The 23,462-nt window shown below is 37.5% G+C and overlaps 1 protein-coding gene across 2 annotated transcripts in view; it reads left to right on the top strand.

Moving 5' to 3' along the window:
* CDH7 (cadherin 7) overlaps positions 1-23,462 on the top strand; it is a 122,697-nt gene that overhangs the window by 81,374 nt on the left and 17,861 nt on the right. For both annotated transcript variants that reach the window (XM_029225693.1, XM_029225686.1), the window contains 4 exons: positions 5,013-5,266; positions 18,013-18,149; positions 19,415-19,536; positions 20,199-20,316. In XM_029225693.1, coding sequence (XP_029081526.1) covers positions 5,013-5,266; positions 18,013-18,149; positions 19,415-19,536; positions 20,199-20,316 — 631 coding nt within the window. The remainder of the gene's footprint in view (positions 1-5,012; positions 5,267-18,012; positions 18,150-19,414; positions 19,537-20,198; positions 20,317-23,462) is intronic.

Raw genomic sequence — 23,462 nt, 5'->3', positions numbered from 1 at the left:
CCATGCCGTGGTTACAGGAACAGAAGGAAGAATTCCCTGAATGATGTAACTTGGATCAGTCCCTGAAACATCAACAACAGCATTGGCCCAAAGTACAAGATCTAAAGGAGGTCATTGAGCTTAACGAGAGCGTGTTTGGCTATAGACCAGAAGGCGAGCTATATGCAGAAAGAAAAATGCAGTGTAATGATTTTATTAAATGAATTCAAGATGATATTTTAACTTAGGTTTTTACTATTGAGGAAGTTAAAAATGGCAGGGGAGAACTAATGAGTCTCCACTGTTTATGATAGTTAATTGTTTTGAGTGTAACAGATGAATATTATAAACTGACTTTGCCAAAGATATAGGCCGAGGTGTCATGGGGGAAGCAGAAGAGAAAGACATAATCTTTACTTTCCATTTGATTTGATCATAATCTAGCCGGAAATCATGGCGCTAATAATAGTATAGTAGTAACAGCAAATGCTTATACAGTAATTACTCTGGGTCCATGACTGTTCCAGCTGCTTTAAATTTATAAACAATTTACAGCAACCCTGCTTACTTGGTGAGGTAGGCAGATACCTAGATGTGATAATGCCATACACCATGAGTCCCTAATTGCTCTTAGAGTTTGAACAATGCCTGCTTGTTCTAGCAGAAACGGCATGGGTGGTGGACAGATGTGGCTTGGAATTCACGTAGTGTGTCTGCCCCTAAGTACAGATAAAATTTTGGGCTTTCACTGGAGCTCTTTGCTATTTAGTTTCAATAATACCAACCTTCTTCTGTCTTTTAAAATGCACATTAAAGGTGTGTGTAAAACTTTTTTTTGGAGTTAGCTCTCTATAAATATAAAGAAGTTTTAGTTTTAGGTGAGGGGATTATGAGATCACTCATAAAGAAGAAAATAGCTGGTCTCCAAAAGATTTCAGTAAGAAAAATGGCAGACAAAGTTATATGAGAAGGAGGGAGCAGCAGGTGATACAAACTAGAAGGGACAAAGTATGCTATTTATAGTGAATAGTTCATTTTAATTGTAGTAAAAAAAAGGTGGGAGGAAGAGGGGTGAACCTCTGATCTGGAAAGAGAAGCATATTATTTGGGGCTCCTTAGACCACGGATTGGCAAACAACTGCCTGCCTGTCTCTGGACAGCTCAAGAGCTAAGGAAGGTTTTACATTTTTAAGTGACTGAAAAAAATTTTAAAAAAGGATATGTGAAAGATAGAATTCAGCAGACTTCCGTGTCTGTAAATGAAGTGTTACTGGCACACAGCCAAGCTAGTCCATTTACCTGTGGCCAAGGACATGGTGCCTGCAAAACCTAAATATTTACTATCTGGTCTTTACAGGGAAATTTTGCTGACCACTGTCTTAGTTATAATGCTTACTGTTTCAGTCCTAAAGTTCATCATCCTTTGATGGCAATACATTTCAACAACCCTATTTGATAGCTTAGGAAAGAGTATGTCCAACAAGCTGCTTTCTCTTTCAGCATCTCTGACATAGATATCACTTGACAGATGAAAAAGCAACTTCTCTGTGGCATCCGTAGTTTGGGTCAAAGTGACAATAATTGGTTTCAGGTTCTTTAATAATCCTACATATTTATTTTCTTGTGAGCTGCAGCTTGAACTGTGTTTTGGTCAAATTTCCAAATATATCTAGTCTCCAATGCTACGTAGTTTCAAGTATTGAATAGAATCTGTTTAGACATTACCTTTATCTCCTTCCCTTTCCTTCTTCTTTGTCTTTCCCCAGTTATTATTTTAACTTCTTTCGCCGAGTATAACCTTGCTCATTAAATCTAATAGTTATGGAACGTATTGCTTTTGTAGAAATCAATAAGAGAAACAGGAATTAACATTTTATTGCAAAAGCCTTTTCTTCAATTTGCTTAACAGTCCTATCTGTCACACCACACCCTTCTTTGCAAACTAGTCTGGCTGATTCCGGTTTGCTCTGAAAATCATTTTGTGTGGCACTTCCTTCCGTCTGGAACCTTGATTCATAGGCTTTCATATGAATTCTTTCATTGCTCGATTTTCAGAATAGCTTTTAGGCAACCAATCATCACGCGTGATCCTGTGTTTCTTTATGACTTGGCAGCATCCAGATGTCTTTACTGCATGTTGTTGCCTTTTAGACACATTTAAAAAAAAAAAGTTGCCATAAAATAATTGCATTCATTTGTGCAGTAAATGTAAATTATTCTTTCATAAGTCAGTCAAACTTTTACTTGAATACAGAAGGACTAGCTGTCCCTTTGGTAAACCGGAATGAATATCTTAAAAGTTGTGGTTTTGGACTTCCCTGGTGGCACAGTGGTTGAGAATCAGCCTGCCAATGCAGGGGTCACAGGTTTGATCCCTGGCCAGCGAAGATCCCCCATGCCACGGAGCAACTAAGCCCATGCACCACAACTACTGAGCCTGCGCTCCAGAGCCCGCGAGCCACAACTACTGAGTCTGCGTGCCACAACTACCAAAGCGCATGCGCCTAGAGCCTGTGCTCCTCAACAAGAGAAGCCACCGCGATGAGAAGCCTGCGCACGGCACCAAAGAGTAGCCCCCGCTCACTGCAACTAGAGAAAAGCCCGCGTGCAGCAACGAAGACCCAACACAGCCAAAAATAAATTAATTAAATTAAAAAAAAAAGTTGTGGTTTTGAGTCAGTTGAAAAGGAGATGGTAAACAGGGTGTTTGGTTTTTTTTTTAACATAGTCTATCTTACATAGACACATAATATATAAAAGTAATATTTCTCTCCTAATTTATCAGTTTTATAAATATTATAAGAACAAACTGAGGGGATTCCCTGGAGGTCCAGTGGTTAGGACTCCACACTTCCACTGCCGAGGGCGCGGGTTCAATCCCTGGTTGGGGAACTAAGATCCTGCAAGGTGCATGGCGTGGCCAAAAAGTAAAAATAAAAAAGACCACAAACTGAATAGGTTCATATTCATGCTATGTGTGAGTATGTTTAGAGTGTCTTAAGTAAATGCATTTAGGTAAATAAGAATGCTTTGTTTTATTTTTAGCAGAACCCAAATTAAATATCGGATTACATGTATAGGCCCCAGAAAATTATAACGAAGAGGTCAAGTTTCTTAGAAGAGGATTTGCAGCACAATTACTTGAAGAGCCTTTTCAAAATACATATGCTTGTGACTCATCCTGGGTCTACTGAATCAAAATCTTCTTGGAAGGAGCCAGGAATGTGTTGGAAAGTTCCCGAGTGGTTCTGATTCTTACCTTTGGTTGAAGACCATTGGGGTAGAAATATCTTTAGATAATAGACAAAAAAAGGTAGCCTCATAAGAATACCACTGAATTTATTAATAAGGTGCTGTTTATGGCACTGTATAGCACGTGCCCCAGGATTTTCATGTGAGACCTCAGATAAGAATTAAAACTTGGTTTTCCCACAGTAATCATATGAAGTTTTTTATAGTCAAGAAAAACAATATACCTGGTTCTTTCTTCCTCTACCTCCCACTTCAGCCATCTGGATTCTCTGGGGCAAAGGTGTAGTTCCGTTTTGAGGCTCTTGAGGCCTGGATAGCTACATTCTAGCTTTTCCTAATTCATTAAGAATTTATTGAGTTCTTTCAACGTACCAAATTCAGAATAGGCAATTCTGGGAATGCTAGTACTGAACAAAACAGTTTGGAGCTTACAATCTACTAGATGAGACAGCTGTTAAGCAGATAAACATTTGAGTAAAGCGCTCTCTGGCCTAGATATTGTGAGCCTGTTTTGAGTATTGGTTTATATATTTTTCATATATAAAAAAAGAGATGAGCCATGGAATCTCTTCATGTCCTATTTATGTGGAAACACACATATAGTATATATTTTTATATTTTATATATATGTGTTATTATATTTTATATAAGTGGTATGTACATTTTGTCATATATATAGCATATATAGCAGACATACGCCCATACACATGATGGATAAATTTAGATTACAGTTCTCAGCAGTACATTTTAGCCCATTTTTCTTAATGCTTTTTTATTAAATAACACGTAAAAATGACAAGTAAATTATGCTTTATATGTGCTAGTATTTCTACTGGTTTCTTTCTGAAGTTTTTGTTTTTATATCATTAAATGTAACAAATATTTTGGGACAGTTTTTTAGTGGTGAGATTGAGATTGAACGTCACAACAAGCTGGGACTCCCTGTACCCCTTGAAGAAAGAGAAGCATGTGATTGTCACAGACAAGTTCTACCTGTTGGGCATAGAATTCTTTTTTTCACAAATGGTGCTTCATTAGTACAACATTGAATTGCCCTTACAATTTTTTAAGCTACCAGATGGTTTGACTTGGTCACTGTTTTTGAGAAAAGTGTTAGCATGTTAATCCTGTTGAAAAGTTGCAGAATGGTGATTCTAGAATATAACTGTCAACTCTCTAATACAAATAGAGACAGAGAGAGAGAGACAGTGTATACTGATGGCGGAATACTGAAGACAGAAACAGTGGGTGCTTCATCAAGAAGAATCAGCTATGTGTTCAGGCTGTATAACCTCGATATGCCACCTCTTCTGCTACAGCTGCATTTGGAACACTTGAAAGTTAAGGATTGTAAAGGAGTCCCCCAAATCAATGAAAATGACCTTGTAAATGAGAAATTTAACGGAAAGTTATATTTTTCTTCCTTTTTAATGTGCACCCCTGGATACTGCAGTTAAATTACATGCTTCAAGAATACTACCTTGAGGTCCTCTCGGAAAAGATTTTAAAATCATAGCAGTTGTCATTCAAATAATGTTCTAAAGACCTGCATTTGCCCATGCAATGTACCGCAGCAGAGTGGATTAAGTTAGCTCAAATGTACTTACCACATTGTCTGTGAGCCAGAAAGCAGCAAGGATTCTGATTGGCATTATTATTTATTACTTTGGAATGCTGACGGTGCATTTTCCTGGCTGAGTCCATACTATGCTTATTGACGTGCATGAATGAAAAGGCTCTGCTTTGCCGTAATTTAATTTTCCTAACAACTTTCTTTATAGGACTTGGATTTTGAAGCCAAAACAAGTTACACGCTACGGATAGAAGCTGCAAACAGAGATGCCGACCCTCGCTTTCTAAGCTTGGGACCGTTCAGCGACACGACAACCGTGAAGATAATTGTGGAAGACGTGGACGAGCCCCCTGTATTTTCGTCACCCCTGTACCCCATGGAGGTGTCGGAAGCTACCCAAGTTGGGAATATCATTGGGACCGTAGCAGCTCACGACCCAGATTCTTCCAACAGCCCTGTGAGGTAAGAGCTCATTGCTCTCCTCTTCTGTAATTTTGCAACAATGTGCCTTTATTCACAACTCATGTCTCTACGTTATGATGCTTTGGGGTCATAGCTAACAAAAACCAGTTTTGTATACGTATTGAGCCATAGCTGCAGAAGTGAAACAACATCAGAACAATGCAACATTTTAGTAATTCGAAAATGTGTCTCCTGATTATCCAAGGCCATTATTGTGTGGCAGTGTCTTTAGGCACCATTGTCATCCACAAGCAGAGCTGATGTGCCTATTCAGCCAGTTATCCTGAGCTCTTTCAACACAAACTGTGTTCAGAGAGAAAGTGATGCATGTCCTTGTTGTAGGATAAATGCAGATGTTAGAAAACTAATTTTATAAACAATTTAAATTAGAGGTTAATTTTTTAGCAACCCCTTTTGTATATTGGTCTATATGGATAGTATATGTTTGTTAGTTTATTAATTCCACTTACAAAAAATAAAATAATACCATATCTCTATATAAGGACTATTTAAAAATGTCCTTTCAATAGTCCTGTAGGGAGAGTAGACACATCGTTATAACCAACTCTGTAGTACTAACAGAATGATGATATGTAAGCGTTTCAAAATATCACAACATTCCAGTTCACACTTTTTACTATAGTTTTACAATCTGAGCGCTACATGCATGTTTTTGTATATGCATGTATTTATGTGTGTGCATATGATAAAGCACGTCTTTTTTTTTTTTTTTTTTTTTTTTTTTTTTTTGCGGTACACGGCCCTCTCACTGTTGTGGCCTCTCTCCCGTTGCGGAGCACAGGCTCCGGACGCGCAGGCTCAGCAGCCATGGCTCACGGGCTCAGCCGCTCCGCGGCATGTGGGATCTTCCCGGACCGGGGCACGAACCTGTGTCCCCTGCATCGGCAGGCGGACTCTCAACCACTGCGCCACCAGGGAAGCCCATAATAAAGCACGTCTTTTTAAGTAAATATTTAATAATATTTAATTGAGTATATAGAACATACCAGAAATTACATTGTACTTCATGTCTTAATTTAGGTTCGTAAGTAATATTTTTCAGTGTCATGGTTTGGATTTTGATTACAAAAGCTAACAACAGATCTAAGTTTTAGATTTAACTGATATTTAATGTTGCTAAGTGCTTCTGAGCTAACTTCTGAACTAAGTCTGGGCATTGCTTACAGAGTATCAAGAAAAATATACATTAGACAATGACTTTTAGTTAAGAAGAGCTCATATTCATTTTTCCTCCTAAAATAAGCCAATTTAGGCTTATTACTTATATAAATAAATTATTACACACATTTAATAATATTAAATATTATTTTATTATTTATATGTAAATAATAATCATATATATGTGTGTGTATATGTAATTAGTACTCTCCTTTCCTTCTCTTTTGTTTGACAGTAATATCACGGCCTAGTAAAGAATTGGTATAAACCAATTTTGATTCCAAAAATGAAGTCATACTCATTGCTTCTCTGTCTTTACAAGAAATTCAGGCTATATGGAGGCTATCTTACTCTTAATGCAGTGGTCATAAACCATTTCTAAGAATGTAGCCTTCTGTGCACTAGAATATCTGTGGGTCACAGATGTACTCAGATGGAGTAAGCCTTCGCCTCCTCCCTGTAATAGCCCAGGCTTCATTGTCAAACAGCTCCCTGCCTTAAGCTCAGCTCCATCTACCGAGTCCTACTGATGTGCACAAATGTGAATTTGGGTTTTGTTATCGCATTGCAACTCTAGTGACATACTTGTCTCCTTCCCCCCAAGAACAACCAACCACAGTACAATCGTAGTCATACATCAGCTACTCAGGGTAGTCTGACTTCTGCTTAAATCACTTAATTTACTGGGGAGAAAGAGAGAATGCTTTCATGAAATTGAGGAACTGGGAAAATAAAGAGACACACTAATATGTATCACAATTCAGTACTTCAGTGAGTGAGAGGATTTAAGAAAATTTTGATTTATGGTATTGATATTTTAATCTTATTTTTAAATTTTTTTCTTTACCCATTTCCTGTGTATTATCCTGTTAAAGCCTTTCAGTGTAAATATCTCACTTTTAATAATATTTTATTTGGAAAAAATGCAATGTTATATAATAACTTGGAGAAGGAGAAGGGAGAGTAGGACCCAGTGGGTAGTGACTTGAGCTCGAGGGGAAGTGAGTTCTGTGTCTGCTCCCTGAAGCACAGAGATAGAAAGGGCCAAAGGCTGCATTCTGCTGGCCTTGGAGGTGAAGATCTCTGTGACTTCCATCAATGAAAGAGCAGCTGGCCAGCGCTGTATTTTTACCTCATTTTTATTTTCTTAGAACTAATCAAGGTGACCTTGAAAGTTCAGGTTAGTACCTCATACATCCTTTTCTAATCTCTAAGTTGCACAAATAGGGAGAGATTTTGTTCAGAGTGAACTGAAATGTTATGTTGTGTGTGTGTGTGAATATTTCTTTTGCTTTTGTAAAATGAATTTCTTGACTTAGGCTTAATGCTTGTATTCTTGCAACATTTCTTTGCCTTGCACTATTTTTCATAAGGTCAGAACAATCACTCATAGCTTATTTGTTTCTGAATTTGTCTCTCACGTATTTCTCTTTTCCTATCCATTTATGATCTCTTATAAGAGGCCAGCCTCCTCGTTGTGTAGTTTGGTGAGTTGATGGGTACTCCTAGCAGTGACATTCTCTAGAAGACTTGTTCTCTTCCCAGCACTGCTGTTTTCTGAGTATCCTAGGGGATGTCACTTAGCCTCCTAAGTTTCCATATAACCCAGTAAAAAGGAAAAGCAACACTTAATCCCTGCTTTGTCCCAAGGTCTTTGAAGATTAAGTGAGAAAGGGAAAATAACGGATGCTTTTAAACTGTCAGTCATGACTAAACTATTAGGATGCACTGTCATTGTACATCGCTATTATTATAGTTTATTGTTTTCATGGCATTTTTATTTCAAGGTCAATAAAAATGAAGAGAGACATATTTTACAAGCAACTGTATTGGCAATCTGTATTGAACGTTGGTTTGTATTCACATATTTTCCAATATGTAGAAAATATTACATAGTCGTTTAATGGACATAAACATGTATTTGCATTGGGCACTCAAGTAACTATCAAAATGTAAGCCCTCTTAACAGAGGCCAGTGGAGGAGTAGATCACACAGTCTGCCGAGGTCCTAGGAAACGTGAATCTCCAGGCTGAGATGGAAGCTGAAGACTCTTACAGTTGTGAGCTTTGCGCTTCTGCACCTTTAAGAGTATCGTAGTTCTTAAAGGAATGGAAAAGCAGTATTTGTTTCATCGTTAAAATTAGGCCAGTAGTATTTGAATTGTAAAAGAGTATGGGAGGGTGGATAATTAGTGTTTGAATTCATTGACATTCTTTGTAGTGTAATACTGAAATCTAGCATATGCCATTTACATTTGGAATATTTTCTGATATATGGGGCAAGAGATTAGAATTCTAGAAAGAAATACATGTACTTGCCTCCAGCAAGGTAAATTGAGATCTTCTTCCCATATGACCCATGCCTTGCCTAGTTTTTTTTTTTTTTTTTTTTTTTTTTACCTATTCCATTAATGTACCAACCCAAACCTCTTTGCATCTGCCCTTTCCTTAAAAGAAGATGAGGGCATCTACATTACTGTTGGAACCTTACCAGTTGGTTCCATTTGACTGTTTAGAAGTATAGCAGGGCTTCCCTGGTGGCGCAGTGGTTGAGAGTCCACCTGCCGATGCAGGGGACACGGGTTCGTGCCCCGGTCCGGGAAGATCCCACATGCCGCGGAGCGGCTGGGCCCGTGAGCCATGGCCGCTGAGCCTGCGCGTCCGGAGCCTGTGCTCCGTAACGGGAGGGGCCACAACAGTGAGAGGCCCGCGTAACGCAAAAAAAAAAAAAGAAGAAGTATAGCAAAAGTAGATTGAAAGATTAAATGAACCCGGAGCCCAGCGGCTGGCCAGAATATAACACCTTTGTGAACTGGTATGTCTTGTTACAGCTTGCCCACTATCCGGAGGGCTTACCTGGCCCAGCATTTCATGTGCACACTGCCGTCCTCTTTCCTGATATGAAAATTAGAAGCCAAAGCTGGAAATTAGGTAATACTTGAGATTACGTAGAAAAAAAAAGAGATTTTTGAAAGCAAAAGTGGGTAATTGAGGGCCGGCATGTTTCTGGCTTTGTATTTTTTATGCAGTTGCCTACCATTTCATGTAAATTTTGGCCCCAACTACCAAATATCAGGCTCTATCTATTGAACTTGGAAGGACAGATTGTGTTCCGCTGATTCTCATCATTTTTCTGAAGAGTAAAAGCTTTGCTTCTGTGTTTCTCATCAGTAAGATGGTAAAAACTGTAAGCACAGCCTAGCGTTCAGAGGACTTACTTCTTCATGTCAGCATCCATAGACTGATCAGTGAATCAACATACATTGATTAAAAACCTGCCTTGTGCACGACACTGGGAAAATACAGGAAAAACAAAGGTGAATAAAACATTTCCCCTCACCTCAAGGAACTTACAATCTGGCTGAAGAAATAAGATTCCATAAGAGTTAAACAGTACAAGGGGAAAAAGTGGCAGCTCCGTCAGAGGGTAAATTGTGAGATAAATACTAATCACTCCAAGGTGATTGGACATGAGACTTCATTTGAAGGAGTGTATGCATGAGCTGGACTTCGAGGGATGGCAGGATTTGGACAAGCCAGACGTAAGGTCTGTTTATGTTTTATGTAGTTATATCCTAAGAGTCTAGTGCTGTATTATGAAATCAGCACATTTATTTCTGTAGGCAGCACAGCGAGCCCAAAGTCCCTGTGCTTAAAACAGCCAATGAATTGAAACATATTATTACAAATAAGATCAGATTTGAAGAAGGGTGATTGAGAAGTAATGGAGATCATTTTCAGCATTTCTAACAATCCAAATACAGAGCTAGCGTTGTATTTATGTTCAAGGATACAAGGATGATAATAATATTCACCTGCAGGCTCTTTTGGCATTCCTGGTATGGTATGTCCTCAGAAAAAAGGGGATAAAATAGTATCGGATATTACATTATGTAGTGTGACTAGTCTGAGCACATGTGGGGTGTTTGAATAATTCAGTGTGTACTTTAAGTGGCTTGTATACATGCATGTATTTGTACATATTATTTTAATCTAAATTATGTGAATATCTCACAGAGTTAAAGGGAAGGTTGAACAGCCAGTCTTCAGAAAAGAGAGGAGGAAGGTTTCTCTATAAATACGAGCAGCAGGAGTGAGCTGACAGTGTCTTCTGAACGTGGCAGTGGATGCACCACTGGCACCTTTTTTTCCTCATGGCTCTGTTTAAGGTTCACATTTCTTGGAAAGTTTTTTTAGTCCTGTCTTAGGACACGTGTCCATCTCTTACCCAGGAAGTTCTGGGCGTTTTCATGGTGAGTCCCATCAAGATTGCATGAGATTGGGAAGGTTGAAATCCACAAGGGCAAATTGAGTTGCCATTATCAGAAGAAGGGGGTGAGGCTGCAGGCAGTGGCACCTCTAAGTACTGAACTCAAGAGCTTATTTTGAAGTAATTTATTTCTCATTAGAGCCCTATAAGGCCAGCGTTAACGTTCCGCTGTTATAAACAAACATGACTCTAGTTAGAAAATGTGGTTCTAGGATTTTAGCAAGTTCGGTATCAAAACCTGTACACTGCTTGTAGCAACACACACGCACACATGCACACGTGCATAAATTTCTTAAGCGATTAAGGTTTCAACTCAAATGATTCAGTTATTTCTATTGATCAGATTTGTCGGCGTTTATTACGTTATCTTTTCCATATAGGGAGTAGCATTTGTGTTAATGTAGCCCACTCACCTTCATACTCATTTGTGATTATCAACATGCATAGCCATAGCTGGGTGGTACGAATACTGCCTGTGAATACGGAGAGGGCCATTTGAGTCGATCCTCACAGCTCATTGAACAGCAGCACTTGTAACTACAGGCATTTATTAGGGGACTGATTTTGTTTCAGATGCACAGAACACGGAGGATATTCAGATGTATAAGATGCGGTCCCCACTTGTTATCTAGCTGGAGGAGAGATCTTAGGCGAAAACTTATTTAAAAAATCCAGTGTTAAATCTGGAAATGAGAAATCATCTTGTAAAATTTTCTCATTTTGCAGATAAAGAAACAGAAGAGTACAAATGGCGAATGAAAAGCCCAAATTAGTATGGTAGGTTTGATGCAGGATTGTGGCTATAAATGTTGCCCAGTCTGTGGTTCGTGGTGGTGCAGCACAGGGAGCTGGTAGTGAAGTCCATGGGCCCTATGTACTGCAGGCTTTCTTAAAAAGGCTCGATTTCTGAAGTAATTGGGAAGGCTTGGTGCCTTACCAAGACAGAGGATTGTCTTTAAGGAGTTGTAGGACTACAGTAATTGGAAGGAGGAAAAAATAGGAGTAAAGAAGGGCCAACACGAGGAAAGGCACCCCAGTGGAGATACACACCATATTGTCATTTAATCAATTAATACATCAGTGTAACTGTCTTAGAGTTTTGGATAGAGCAGTGAAAAAAAAATGAAAAGAGGCTGAATTCTAGAGTTGTAGGTAGTAGAGACTAAAAGCTCATCTATGTGCGATGTGATATATACTGGAAAGATGGTTCAGACAGACACGGTTCTGAATCCTGGTTCCATCAACAACCAGCTGTGAGACTTTAAAGTCCAATACTGAAATACAGCAATAATGGTACCTGCTTGCCTTAGTTAGAAATTGTGCTTGGCTGGTTGAAACAAAGCTTAACGCTAATGACTTACCAATGAGAAGTCTGGAGCCAGGCAGTCAAAGACTGACAATTTGGCAGGATAATGTCATCAAGGGCTTGGCTTCTTGTGTCAGGCACTCATCACCTCATATTTACAAGATGACTTTTGGGTTGCTGTCCGTTGTGTTCATGTCCCACGTGAGATAGAGGGGAAGGGGCAAAAATCAAATGCCAGTTGAATTAGCAGCTCTGTCGTGTCCTTGAGGGAGTTTTTCAGTGATGCTCAACACAACTTTCTTTTGCATCTCATTTGTTAAACCTTAGCTATAAGGACACTGCATCTACAGGGAGGCTAGCAAGTGTAGTTTTTCAGCTGGACACATGGTTGCCTCCAACAAAAGCAGGGATCTATTAGTAAGAACTAAGGGCAAGTGGATATTAGGCGTGCAAGTAAAAGTCTCTGTCACACATGACCTTACATAGCTGTTTGAGGATTAGGAAAAAATGTATATGTTTTACATTCTCAGTATATTTAGAGGGAGGGACAGGTTGATGAATCTGCTTTTGGATATTCTGAGCTTTAGTTGAAGATGTTGCCGGTGTCTGGAGTAGTTTAGGAATTCTCAGAAAAAGGATTGAGGCTGGTTATTGAGATTTGGAGGTGTCTGCATAATAAATGGAGAGGGCAGAAGCTTTAACTGCTGGTGCTGCAAAAATATGGAAGTGATCTCTTTCATTGGTCACTCCAACATACAGTGAAAGAGGTCAAGTATTTTAGGTTGTAATTTATGGAAACTAGAGGGGTCGTTGTGAGTGTGCACACCACTACCTGCAGCAGAAGTTGCTTTAAAGATAACTTTGGGTCATGATTAGAGAAACACCAGTCTTTTTCTTTCCTGTTCAGCCTCTAATTGATTCAGGCAACTGTATTTCTCTGTCCTTAAGCCAGTAGATCCGGAGCTGCAAAGAGTGTGCTTCTCCCAACTTCTTCAGAACCCTTTCTCTCTTTTGGCTCACTCAGCCCTCCCAGATTCTAATTCAGAGACAATTTCCCCCGCTCACTCTAAAAAGTGCCCATATTTTCTTTATTTCTCTTGGTTAAGGATTTGTTTTCCCCCCTTCAGGTAACTTTATCATTAGCTAATGTCTCACACATAAATTCTCGCTTTTTGCATGTCCAGAGGGGCTGGTAGAAAATAGGGAACCCCTTTAATACTGGGGGTATCTCAAGTCCTTGTGATTAAGAAATATAATAACCACTGTGACTATTTTCCATGGTTTGTCTACTCCTGGTCCTTGCCCAGGTTTCCGCCTCTTCTCAAGATAATTCCTCAGTCTCTTCCCACACCTGTCCCAGTTTCCTTCATTGAGAATAGCAATTTGTTGGTTTTCTCCTAAATACTTATTATAGATTGCTGCCTTTCAAAATATTTTGTTTATATACTGTATTTCCTGAGATAGAGCGTCGCATGCAGGTCCTCCAGATTAATTGCTGAATGTATGAATGAGTGAAAGGGAGACATAAGAATATCAGAATAATTCACAAAACACCAAATACATATATATGAGGCTATTTAGTGAAAGCGAAGTAAGAGTTATAACTATTTAAAAATATACTGAATTGTGGTAAGCATTTCATGTTGTATGTAAGTCAAATCATCATGCTGTAACCTTAAACTTATATAGTGCTGTATATCGATTATATCCCAATAAAACTGGAAGAAAAAAGTTTAAAAGAAATAAAAAATAAAGATACACTCAAGTTATAAGTGGAAGCTACAGAGTTTATGATTTAGAAATAATTAATATTTGGATGATAGAAACTTTGGTGTCCATTCTTCTCAAAATTTATAGAAGCATAGGTGATAACTACATCCCCAAAAGATATAGGGGTTTTTCTATGAGGTGAACAGAAGTTGGAGATATTTAACATATTAAATGAATTCTCAAGTTTAATATCCTTTATTCGAATGCTGGGAGTTTTGAGACTACTGATAATAGAGGCAAATGTTTTAGTTATTGATTTTAGCTCAGTGGGGGATTACATGAACTCATTAAGACAGATATATGCCAAGTTCAAGGCCTTTTTGCTTTGTAAGAATCTAAAAGTCTGTTTTTTCCTGAATATACAAACATTACCATAGTAGTTTGAAAAAAATGAACAATCCAGGCTTTTAGTACTGGCTCGATTGGTGCATGAGTGCATGGGTATTGAGTTACAATCTTCATGTCAAACGTTAATATTAATTATTCTATTACCATTGGATTATATATATATCCATAGAATATATATTTATACATATAATTAAATAATTATATATGTATAATCGTTGCATACATAGAGAATACGTTAATACTATGAAATATTGGCATATAGTGTTTTGACTAAAGCAACATTTCAGAGGAGAAAATCTAGGTCTTCTATGTAATTGAGAATTAAAGTCTATTTTTAACATTAAATAAACTCATTTCTTGTTTGCAGGGCTGTTGTGTGGGAAGTAGATTGTAGACAATAAGAATTGAAGTATGTTGATAAGGAGTAAAAAGATGCAAAGTCTAGGCTAAAGTAGGCGGTAGCTTGGAATATCATCTACCGTCAAGTACTATTGACAACTTGGATGCAGGGACAAGAAAGGAAAACAAATCTAGGTTTTTAGTTTGAGTAAGCAAGTGACTGGTAGTGTCATTTGCTCAGGTGGAAACGCGTGAGGGAGGAGGAGGTTTGGGCGTTGCTAGGAGACAACATCGGTCTGGGCATGTTACATTTCAGTGCACATTGTGTATTTATGTGGTTCTACTAAGTAATTCAGTACGTAAGTTTGGTTGGCCAAGGAGATTTTATATAAATGTAGGTGTCATCAAAAATATAGAAGTGAGTTAAGCTATAGGACTCTGTAAGTTGCAAGGAAAAGTGTTTTTCCAAAAAGAGAAGGGAATCCGTGGGAAAGGATTTGGGGGAGTGCGAGTAGTCAGAGGTCTCAAAGGGGAGGGTAAACTAGCCGAGGTGACTGAAAGGAGCAGAGAGTGAGGTAGGAGAACAACAGGGAATACGTGGTATTAATAAAGGCAGAAGGAGAATGTGTTTTGAGGAGTCGTCAGTGGTCAATTGCGGTAAATTTAAATGAGATAGAAAGTAATAAAAGAACAGAAAAGTGAACCATGGATTTGACAATATGGAGGCCAACGATGAACTTGACACAAATGGAAGAAATTTGTTTTTTAAAATAGAAAACACACATGTTTTTGATTCAAAAAACGCTATATAGATGGAAAGGGATCCAAATCCCAGGAAAAACATTCTTGAGGTCAGCAGATAGGATGGATAGCTCAAGTAGAATGGTTTGATTTTGATTTGAATAAAGACACTTAGCTACAATAAAAGGATGCTAAGTAGAGGGTATGGGGAAACTCAAGATTTATTTTTCCTCTCATATCTCATGTAGCACAGATCCTGGAGGTGAGGGCGAGTACATTTTGTACTGCCTTTGCCATTTTCAAACTATTTAATTTTCTTTTCCCTTTCAAACTCTCAACTCTTTTGTAGAATGCATCACCATACTTTACTCAAAATCTTTCATGTTGCTAGCAACCATCAAATATATAGTAATCACACTGATTTGTTGAGGATTTTAGTGTGCAGATTATTTTATTTCTCCCCACCGTCACTTTTGGCTTCTCACTTTCTTGGTCGTCTTGGCTTTAGTGATCTGTTTCTCTGCCTCAGTTTTGTCATAGATTCTTATGAACATAGCCTTGGCTCGCTAACTCTCATAGATACACTACTACTGTTGAAAATCGACTTCAGGCATCTCATTCTCTGTCAGCTACTTCCCACTCCAGCAATTCTGCATCCTGGTAAAGTCCCACCACCGATTGGTGCTACCAGAATCTTCTCGATGTCAATCTGCCTTCCCTTATTTCCTCAGTTCTCTCTTACAAACTTAGAGACCGTGGACCTTCATTATCATCACTCACATGTTGGTACCCTTATCCTCCTAACCCTCCTCTCCTCTCATTGTCCATGACTGGTTAAACCCAACCCTCTCCTTTTTATGCATCTTCGAATACTTAGATGAGAACAAAGCAAGACAGACAAACGGAATGACTGGGTTTACATTAAGTCAATGGACATAAGTCTCAAAGGGGCAATCCACGATGCTCAGCTATTCCATTATATTCTCCCTAGTATATGCATTTTTGTCTCTTCTAAAAAAAAGGAATTTTCTCTCCTCCTCGAACCACCTTCTCCTCTCTGTCTCAGCTGACAACCTTGTCTCCTATGCCATCAAGAAAACAGAAGCCATCAAAAATAACCTTGTAATATTCTCAAATACCTGTTGCTGCACAAAAACAATATTTGTTGATCTGTGGTCAGTTTTTTTGTAACATTTTCCTATGCCTTCTCTTTCAAGTTTCTTGCATCTTTTTATATAGCAGACTAGTGGTAGATGATTTGTAGTTGAACTACTACGGAAACAGAATACTTTCTGAAAGTGGGTGTGTTTATGTTTGTTCATTTGTTCATTTGTGTAATTATGTTTTTAAATGAGAGTCCTTATTTCACCCACCTAGAAAGACAAGGGCATTTGAAGACAGTCATTAATGGGGGAAGGGTGAATTTTGTATATGAATCAAAAAATAGCATAATTGAACAAGAATACGAGTAGAGTGGTAGTTATTTACTAATATTTAGATAGAGATATTTTGAGAAAATCCTTTACATGCCAAAATATTTATGTCATTTGAGGCATTCTACTTTTTAAAAAATTTTATTTTATATTGGATTATAGTTAATTTACAATGTTGTGTTAGTTTCAGGTGTACAGCAAAGTGATTCAGTTATACATATACATATATCCATTCTTTTTCAGACTCTTTTCAGAATATTGAGTAGGGTTCCCTGTGCTATACAGTAGGTCCTTGTTGATTATATCGTATATGTTAATCCCAAACTACTAATTTATCTCTCCCCCTACATTTCCACTTTGGTAACCATACGTTTGTTTTCAAAGTCTGTGAGTCTGCTTCTGTTTTGTAAACAAGTTCATTCGTATCACTTTTTTAGATTCCACATATAAGTGATATCATATGATATACATCTTTTTCTGTCTGACTTACTTCACTTAGTATGATAATCTCTAGGTCCATCCATGTTGCTACAAATGGCATTATTTCATTCTTTTCAATGGCTGAGTAATATTTCATTGTATATATGTACCACATCTTCTTTATCCATTCCTGTATTGATGGACATTTAGGCTGCTTCCATGTCTTGGCTATTGTAAATAGTGCTGCTATGCACATTGGGGTGCATGTACCTTTTCGAATTATGGTTTTCTCTGGATATATGCCCAGGAGTGGAATTGTTGGACCATATGATAGTTCTATATTTAGTTTTTTAAGGAGCCTTAATACTGTTCTCCATAATGGTTTTACCAATTTACATTCCCACCAACAGTGTAGGAGGGTTCCCTTTTCTCCACACTGAGGGGTTCTGCTTTGAAACATGTCTGTGGAACCCTGGTCAAGGCCCCTGAGTGAGCAATATAAAAACAGAAAGGTTAAGACCAACCTGGTGTTATTAAAACAAAAGATGTTTCTAAGTATATGTGAATGGGTTAGATGTCTACATATGTTTCATTTTAGAGGGACCTCTAATCGTGACCAGGGCTACTAAATCTGATGAGAATGTTTTTTAGGAGCCACAGTTTGGAGTTTATAATGGCATATTCAAAACCACTGTGAAGATAATTATACTATTGTCTTTATTTTGTACTGTTGGACAGAAAAGCAGAGATTACTGACAAGCAGGTTATGAATCAACTGGAACACTGGTGAAGTTTTAAACTAGACATATTTTATGTTAGTATGACAGATTGTGGAGTCAGCAGAATTTGGTGATTGGCTGTGCAATTAATGAAATAAATTCAGCAAATTATAATCAAACAAATATTGAAGTGTTTGGTTTTTTTTTTAATATTCAATTAGGTATTCAATTGACAGAAACACAGACTTGGAGAGATACTTCAATATTGATGCCAACAGTGGAGTTATTACAACAGCCAAATCTCTGGATCGAGAGACAAATGCTGTTCATAATATCACAGTCCTTGCAATGGAGAGCCGTAAGTTGTAAGGTTTAACATTAAATTAGGATGGAGGACATTGAGAGTGGAGAATGGGTTGACATGAGTTTACAGTTTCGACTTGAATTTTACTAGGTGTTTGTTTGAATTCAGCAAAATTTTGAAATTTTCTAATTTCAAGCTGCGAAATATTTATATTCTCTAACTTTATTCACTAATACTTACAAAGTTAATGAAAAGAGGTTACCATAAAATAATGGGCCCGAGTTACCCTCAGAGGGCTTCTGCTTGTTTTGTGGTCATACTTTGTGCTGCATTTATGCTGACATGGGGTTGGTCCCATAGTTTACAAAAAAATAGTAAATTGATCTCTAACCAAGACACCCAGATTTCTACATTTTCATATGGAACTAATTGTGGTCCTTGATAAGAAAAACATTGAGAGAACAATGCATAATTATACTGTGTGCATGTTATATACATATGTAATAGGTACATAATATATACACATATTCATACAAAAATCGGCGCTAGCATCAAAGAATATTGAAATTCCTGGCTTATTTATCACTGTGTGTGTGTGTGTATGACATTTGTATCAGAGTTTCCATTGCTCCCTTTAAAGTCTACAGTGTTGTGGTTCTAGATTTTATTCAAGTCTTAGTCATTTCCTTATTAGATTGTGCTTTAGAGAGGCAAACATTTTTGGTTGATTCTAATCGTTTTAACTATGAGTTTCCTAAGTAAGGTGAGGTTGGAGTAATAGCTTTACTCTGAGCACAAGCAGACCGTGGAGATATTGTGGGTTCGGTTCCAGGCACCACAGTAAAGTGAATATCACAATGAAGGAGTCACACAGATGTTTTGGTTTCTCAGTGTATATGAAAGTTGTGTTTATACTATACTGTAATCGGTTAAGTATATAATAAATAGCATTATGTCTAAAAAAACAATGTTTACACTTTATTTAAAAAAGACTTTATTGCCAAAAAATGCTAACTGTCATGTGATCCTTCAGCAAGTTATAGTAGGAACATTAGGAACATCAAAGATCACGATCACAGATCACCATAACACATATGATAATAATAATAAAGTTTGAAATATTATGAGAATTACCAAAATGTGACAGAGACACAAGGTGAGCAAGTGTTATTGGAAAAAATGGGACCAATTGACTTGCTCGATGAAGGGTTGCCACAAACCTTCAATTTGTAAAACACGGTATCTGCAAAGCACATTCAAGTGAAGTGCAATAGAACGAGGTGTGCCTGTAAATGATAAAACGTTTTCCCGTTTATTAGAGAATCCATCTCAGATAGGAAGAGGCTATGTGGCCATCACTATACTTGACATCAATGACAACGCCCCTGAATTTGCCATGGACTATGAAACCACCGTTTGTGAAAATGCCCAGCCAGGCCAGGTGAGAGTCTCCAGAATGCCACGCTCCTCGTTCGTGATTCCTTTAAAGATGCCCAGCGGCGGTTGCCTTTGAAATCCTACCAGCTTTAAGATAAAATATAATCAGCATGTTTCAGGAAAACTCACGCTTTGATGTGTAGCATAAACTAATAGTAAAGGAACTTTCAAATTCTGTTTAATTGGGATGATGAAAATTCCTCTGGAAGAAAAGGTAAACGCTGTAAAAGCCGTGCTAAACGGTTAAGGGCTTAGGCTTTTTTAAGGAGAAATACAGCATGTTAAGCTCGATTGGGCCGCTTCGCACATTACACAGCGGGGCTTAAGTACCTTGAAGTTGTAAGAATTGGGTGTAGTGTAATCTTGTGGTTTGGTCTACTCATCCATATTCTCCGTGTCCTGTGATGTTTACTGACATGGTGTAATAAGTTGGTACAGCTTATTTCTGAGGTTCACAAAAGTAAATTCAAATACGAATCTTGAAAAGGACATGATTCGGTTTTCAGAGCCCTTTTTAGATTGGGTTCATATTAGTACACCTGACACCGCCACCTGCCCCTCTCCTCACACAGCTCAGTCAGGAAGATGGTATTTATCATGTGTCCTGCCTCACAAAACAGCCGAGCACACCAACATGCTTTCAAGTTTTACATTCTCTATTCCTAGGTTATCCAGAAAATCAGTGCTGTCGATAAAGATGAGCCATCCAACGGACACCAGTTTTATTTCAGCTTAACAACGGATGCGACGAATAACCACAACTTCTCACTGAAAGATAACAAAGGTAAGGTATAATTTTTTTCGTCAGAGGAGGCAACAGGTAGAAGCTTTCTAAGCAAGTACTTTTTCTCACTCAGGAATGCTGATTATGTAATTTTTTTTTCTTCATACCAGCGAGGACATTAATTAAAGGGCAGTGAGCCCCTTAAGTAATTTTTACCTATGGATTTGCTGTCATGAAGAAGAAACTGCTACTTAAATCATTTTAGGCCTAAATCCAAAGAAGGGGGGAAGCAAGATCCATCTCTCTCTGTCTTTTCTTCTAGACATTTGCTTCCTTACTTGTATACCAAGCTCTTCATCCAGAGTATCTATAGATGGCTGAGGACCAGCTAAATGCCTTAACAAGGATTATACTACCGAGGCATAACCTGAGAGGTTAGGAAAATAATTGGACTTAACACATTTCAACCTAAATCAACTTTGACTTAATATTTCAACGCCAACATCAGTTATCGTTTTATTTTTAACATAAAAATAAAAGTAATCCATGCAAATAACAAATATACTCTTTATGCAAAGAAATATAAAATTACAAAAGAAGAATTCCCTGATCATCCCAAATCCCGTTTCTCTGCTTCAAAGATAAACACTTTTAATCAGTTTTATAAATGTCGTTATAGAAACATTATTACAAATACCTACAGGTAGATTCTGCTTTTGCTCAATTATATAAGCATATATATATACTTCTAGACATAGAGACAGTATACAGATAATTGTAAAAACTTTCAAAGGAAGCATGAGAACTTGCTATCTATTGTCTAATTTTGAATACATTTCTCTCTCTCTCTCTCTCTCTCTCTCTCTCTCTCTCTAGAAAGGAGTATACCCCAACAATATAGGAAATGTAATTCTTCAAGTTTGAATGTGTTACTCAGCTTTCAGATAAACACAATGTAGAAATAAATTTGTTAGTTAAGTCTGGCTTATCTAAAAATACTTGCTTTCAGGAGATGGACATTATAAGTGCTTTTGCCTGAAGTCACCACTTATTTTACTGCAGGAAATTCAACTTTGGCCTCAGAAATTCAATCTGAAAATAATACATGTTTCTGATCCCACTCTCTGCTAAATGAGGATACTGTCTTTTTCCTGTAGTAACATAAAAGGAAGCACATTCTCTGTGTGGGTAATCCCAAACTCTCTGACTTAATCATAGTTGGAAAGGACAGTCCTCAGCATTTGCATTCATCCAGCACAAATGCAGAGAGGGGAGTTTATGATTTTCCCAAGAAGGGTCTGAACGTTTCCCCCATTTGTTATCATCCAGTACCACCATGATTGTAGGACAGCACAGGCACTAAAATGGCTGGATTTCCAGGACATTGACACAGCCACACAGTTGAAAGATTTCCCCAAGGGCAAGCCTAGAGCTCCCTCATCTATGGGAATCTTGGAGGAAAACATAAGAAATAGGAAGAAAGAACGTCAGTTCATCCATTGACTTCCATTTTAGGAATCACATACAGAACATGATGAATTTTATGATCTCTTTTGTGAACATTATGTTCCTCAACATGGGAACACTGCTGTAAATTTAAAAATCATATACATCAGATATTGGGCATTTTAGCATGTGCTCCTCAACGTGTCGTGTGTGTGTGAGATTTGATGTCAGGCATGTTAGGTTACAAATCAACAACTCTGAAAAAACTCTGTGTATCAAATCATAAATATGTATAACATCTGAATGGTTGTAAGGCAAGGAGGTGTGTCAAGGGTACAGAAACATACTCAAGACAATATGCTTCAACAACTGCATGTGTAGTTTTTTAACGAACACTCTTGAATTCATACATTTTAAAATAAAAGATTTGTTTACCTAAAAACCTACCAGCTGGAATCTGAAAACCAAACACTTTTCTTCCTACTACATTTTATAATTCCAGTCTCATGTGCGCTTGCTGTTCTGTGTTGTTCGAGACAGAACAGATTTCAGCTTGCTCTTTCATTATTGTTCATTCTTTCATGTCACTGGATAAAGCACACCGGGTAAAACTATGGTCCTGGTGTTCCTTCTTTTCCATTATATTTTCATTAATTGCTCTAAATTTTAAAATCACATAAATTCCATTATTAATTAATTAAGACAAGTTAACTGAACAATTGTTAGCAGATTAAAAAATCTATTTCTGATACAGAAATCACAGTTGTGTCATACAGACTTACTTATCACTGTTAAGTTTCGTAATTACCATAATAGGTTAGATGAAACAGAATATTGAATATATTATAAATTAAACACTAATGACCTATTTTATCACTGACAAAATGTTTATATACATGGTGTTTTGGTAACCCTATGTACCAGTATGGATTTTTAAAAATTACACAATAATTCCTCTTTTGAATATCTATGCATATTCATTTTAATTAAAACTAGAGTGGCTTATTTTACTTACTTCTATATTGGGCTTGGAACTTGTCCAAGAAAAGATGGATTGGAAATTTCACCTATGCTATCTGATGATGATGCAAAAATACTTAACCTGTTCATTTTTATTATCTTCTTTATAAGCATGTGGTTTGAAATGTTAAGATTAGTAAAAAGGTATATGTAATTTTTACAAAGTTGCAGGTAATGTAATAAATGATGTATAAACATTTTCCCGTTCAGTTTTACTTTATAACTGTTTCTTTGGATATAACCATATAGCATGACATAAATGTATTAAAATGTATTCACATGAACCGATATTTGGAAATACAGCTCTCTGTCAAAAGAAGCTGAGACTGACTTAAGTCAGATAAAGTTTTTTTTATTTAGTTATTTTTTTTAACATCTTCATTGGAGTATAATTGCTTTACAAGGGTGTGTTAGTTCCTGCTGTATAACAAAGTGCATCAGCTATACATATACATATATCCCCATATCTCCTCCCTCTTGCATCTCCCTATCCCCCCCTCCCTATCCCACCCCTCTAGGTGGTCACACAGCACCAAGCTGATCTCCCTGTGCTATGCGGCTGCTTCCCACGAGCTATCTATTTTACGTTTGGTCATGTATATATGTACATGCCACTCTCACTTCGTCCCAGCTTACCCTTCTCCCTCCCTGTGTCCCCAAGTCCACCTCTACGTCTGTGTCTTTATTTCCTGTCCTGGCTAGGTTCTTCAGAACCATTTTTTTTTTTTTTTTTTTTTTTT

Source organism: Monodon monoceros, unplaced genomic scaffold (assembly GCF_005190385.1).
Source record: "Monodon monoceros isolate NGI ecotype Baffin Bay Population unplaced genomic scaffold, NGI_Narwhal_1 Super_Scaffold_1, whole genome shotgun sequence".
In the NCBI taxonomy this organism is placed as follows: Eukaryota; Metazoa; Chordata; class Mammalia; order Artiodactyla; family Monodontidae; genus Monodon; species Monodon monoceros.
Note: the sequence above shows the minus strand (reverse complement) of the source record. Positions and strands in the feature narration are given on the sequence as shown.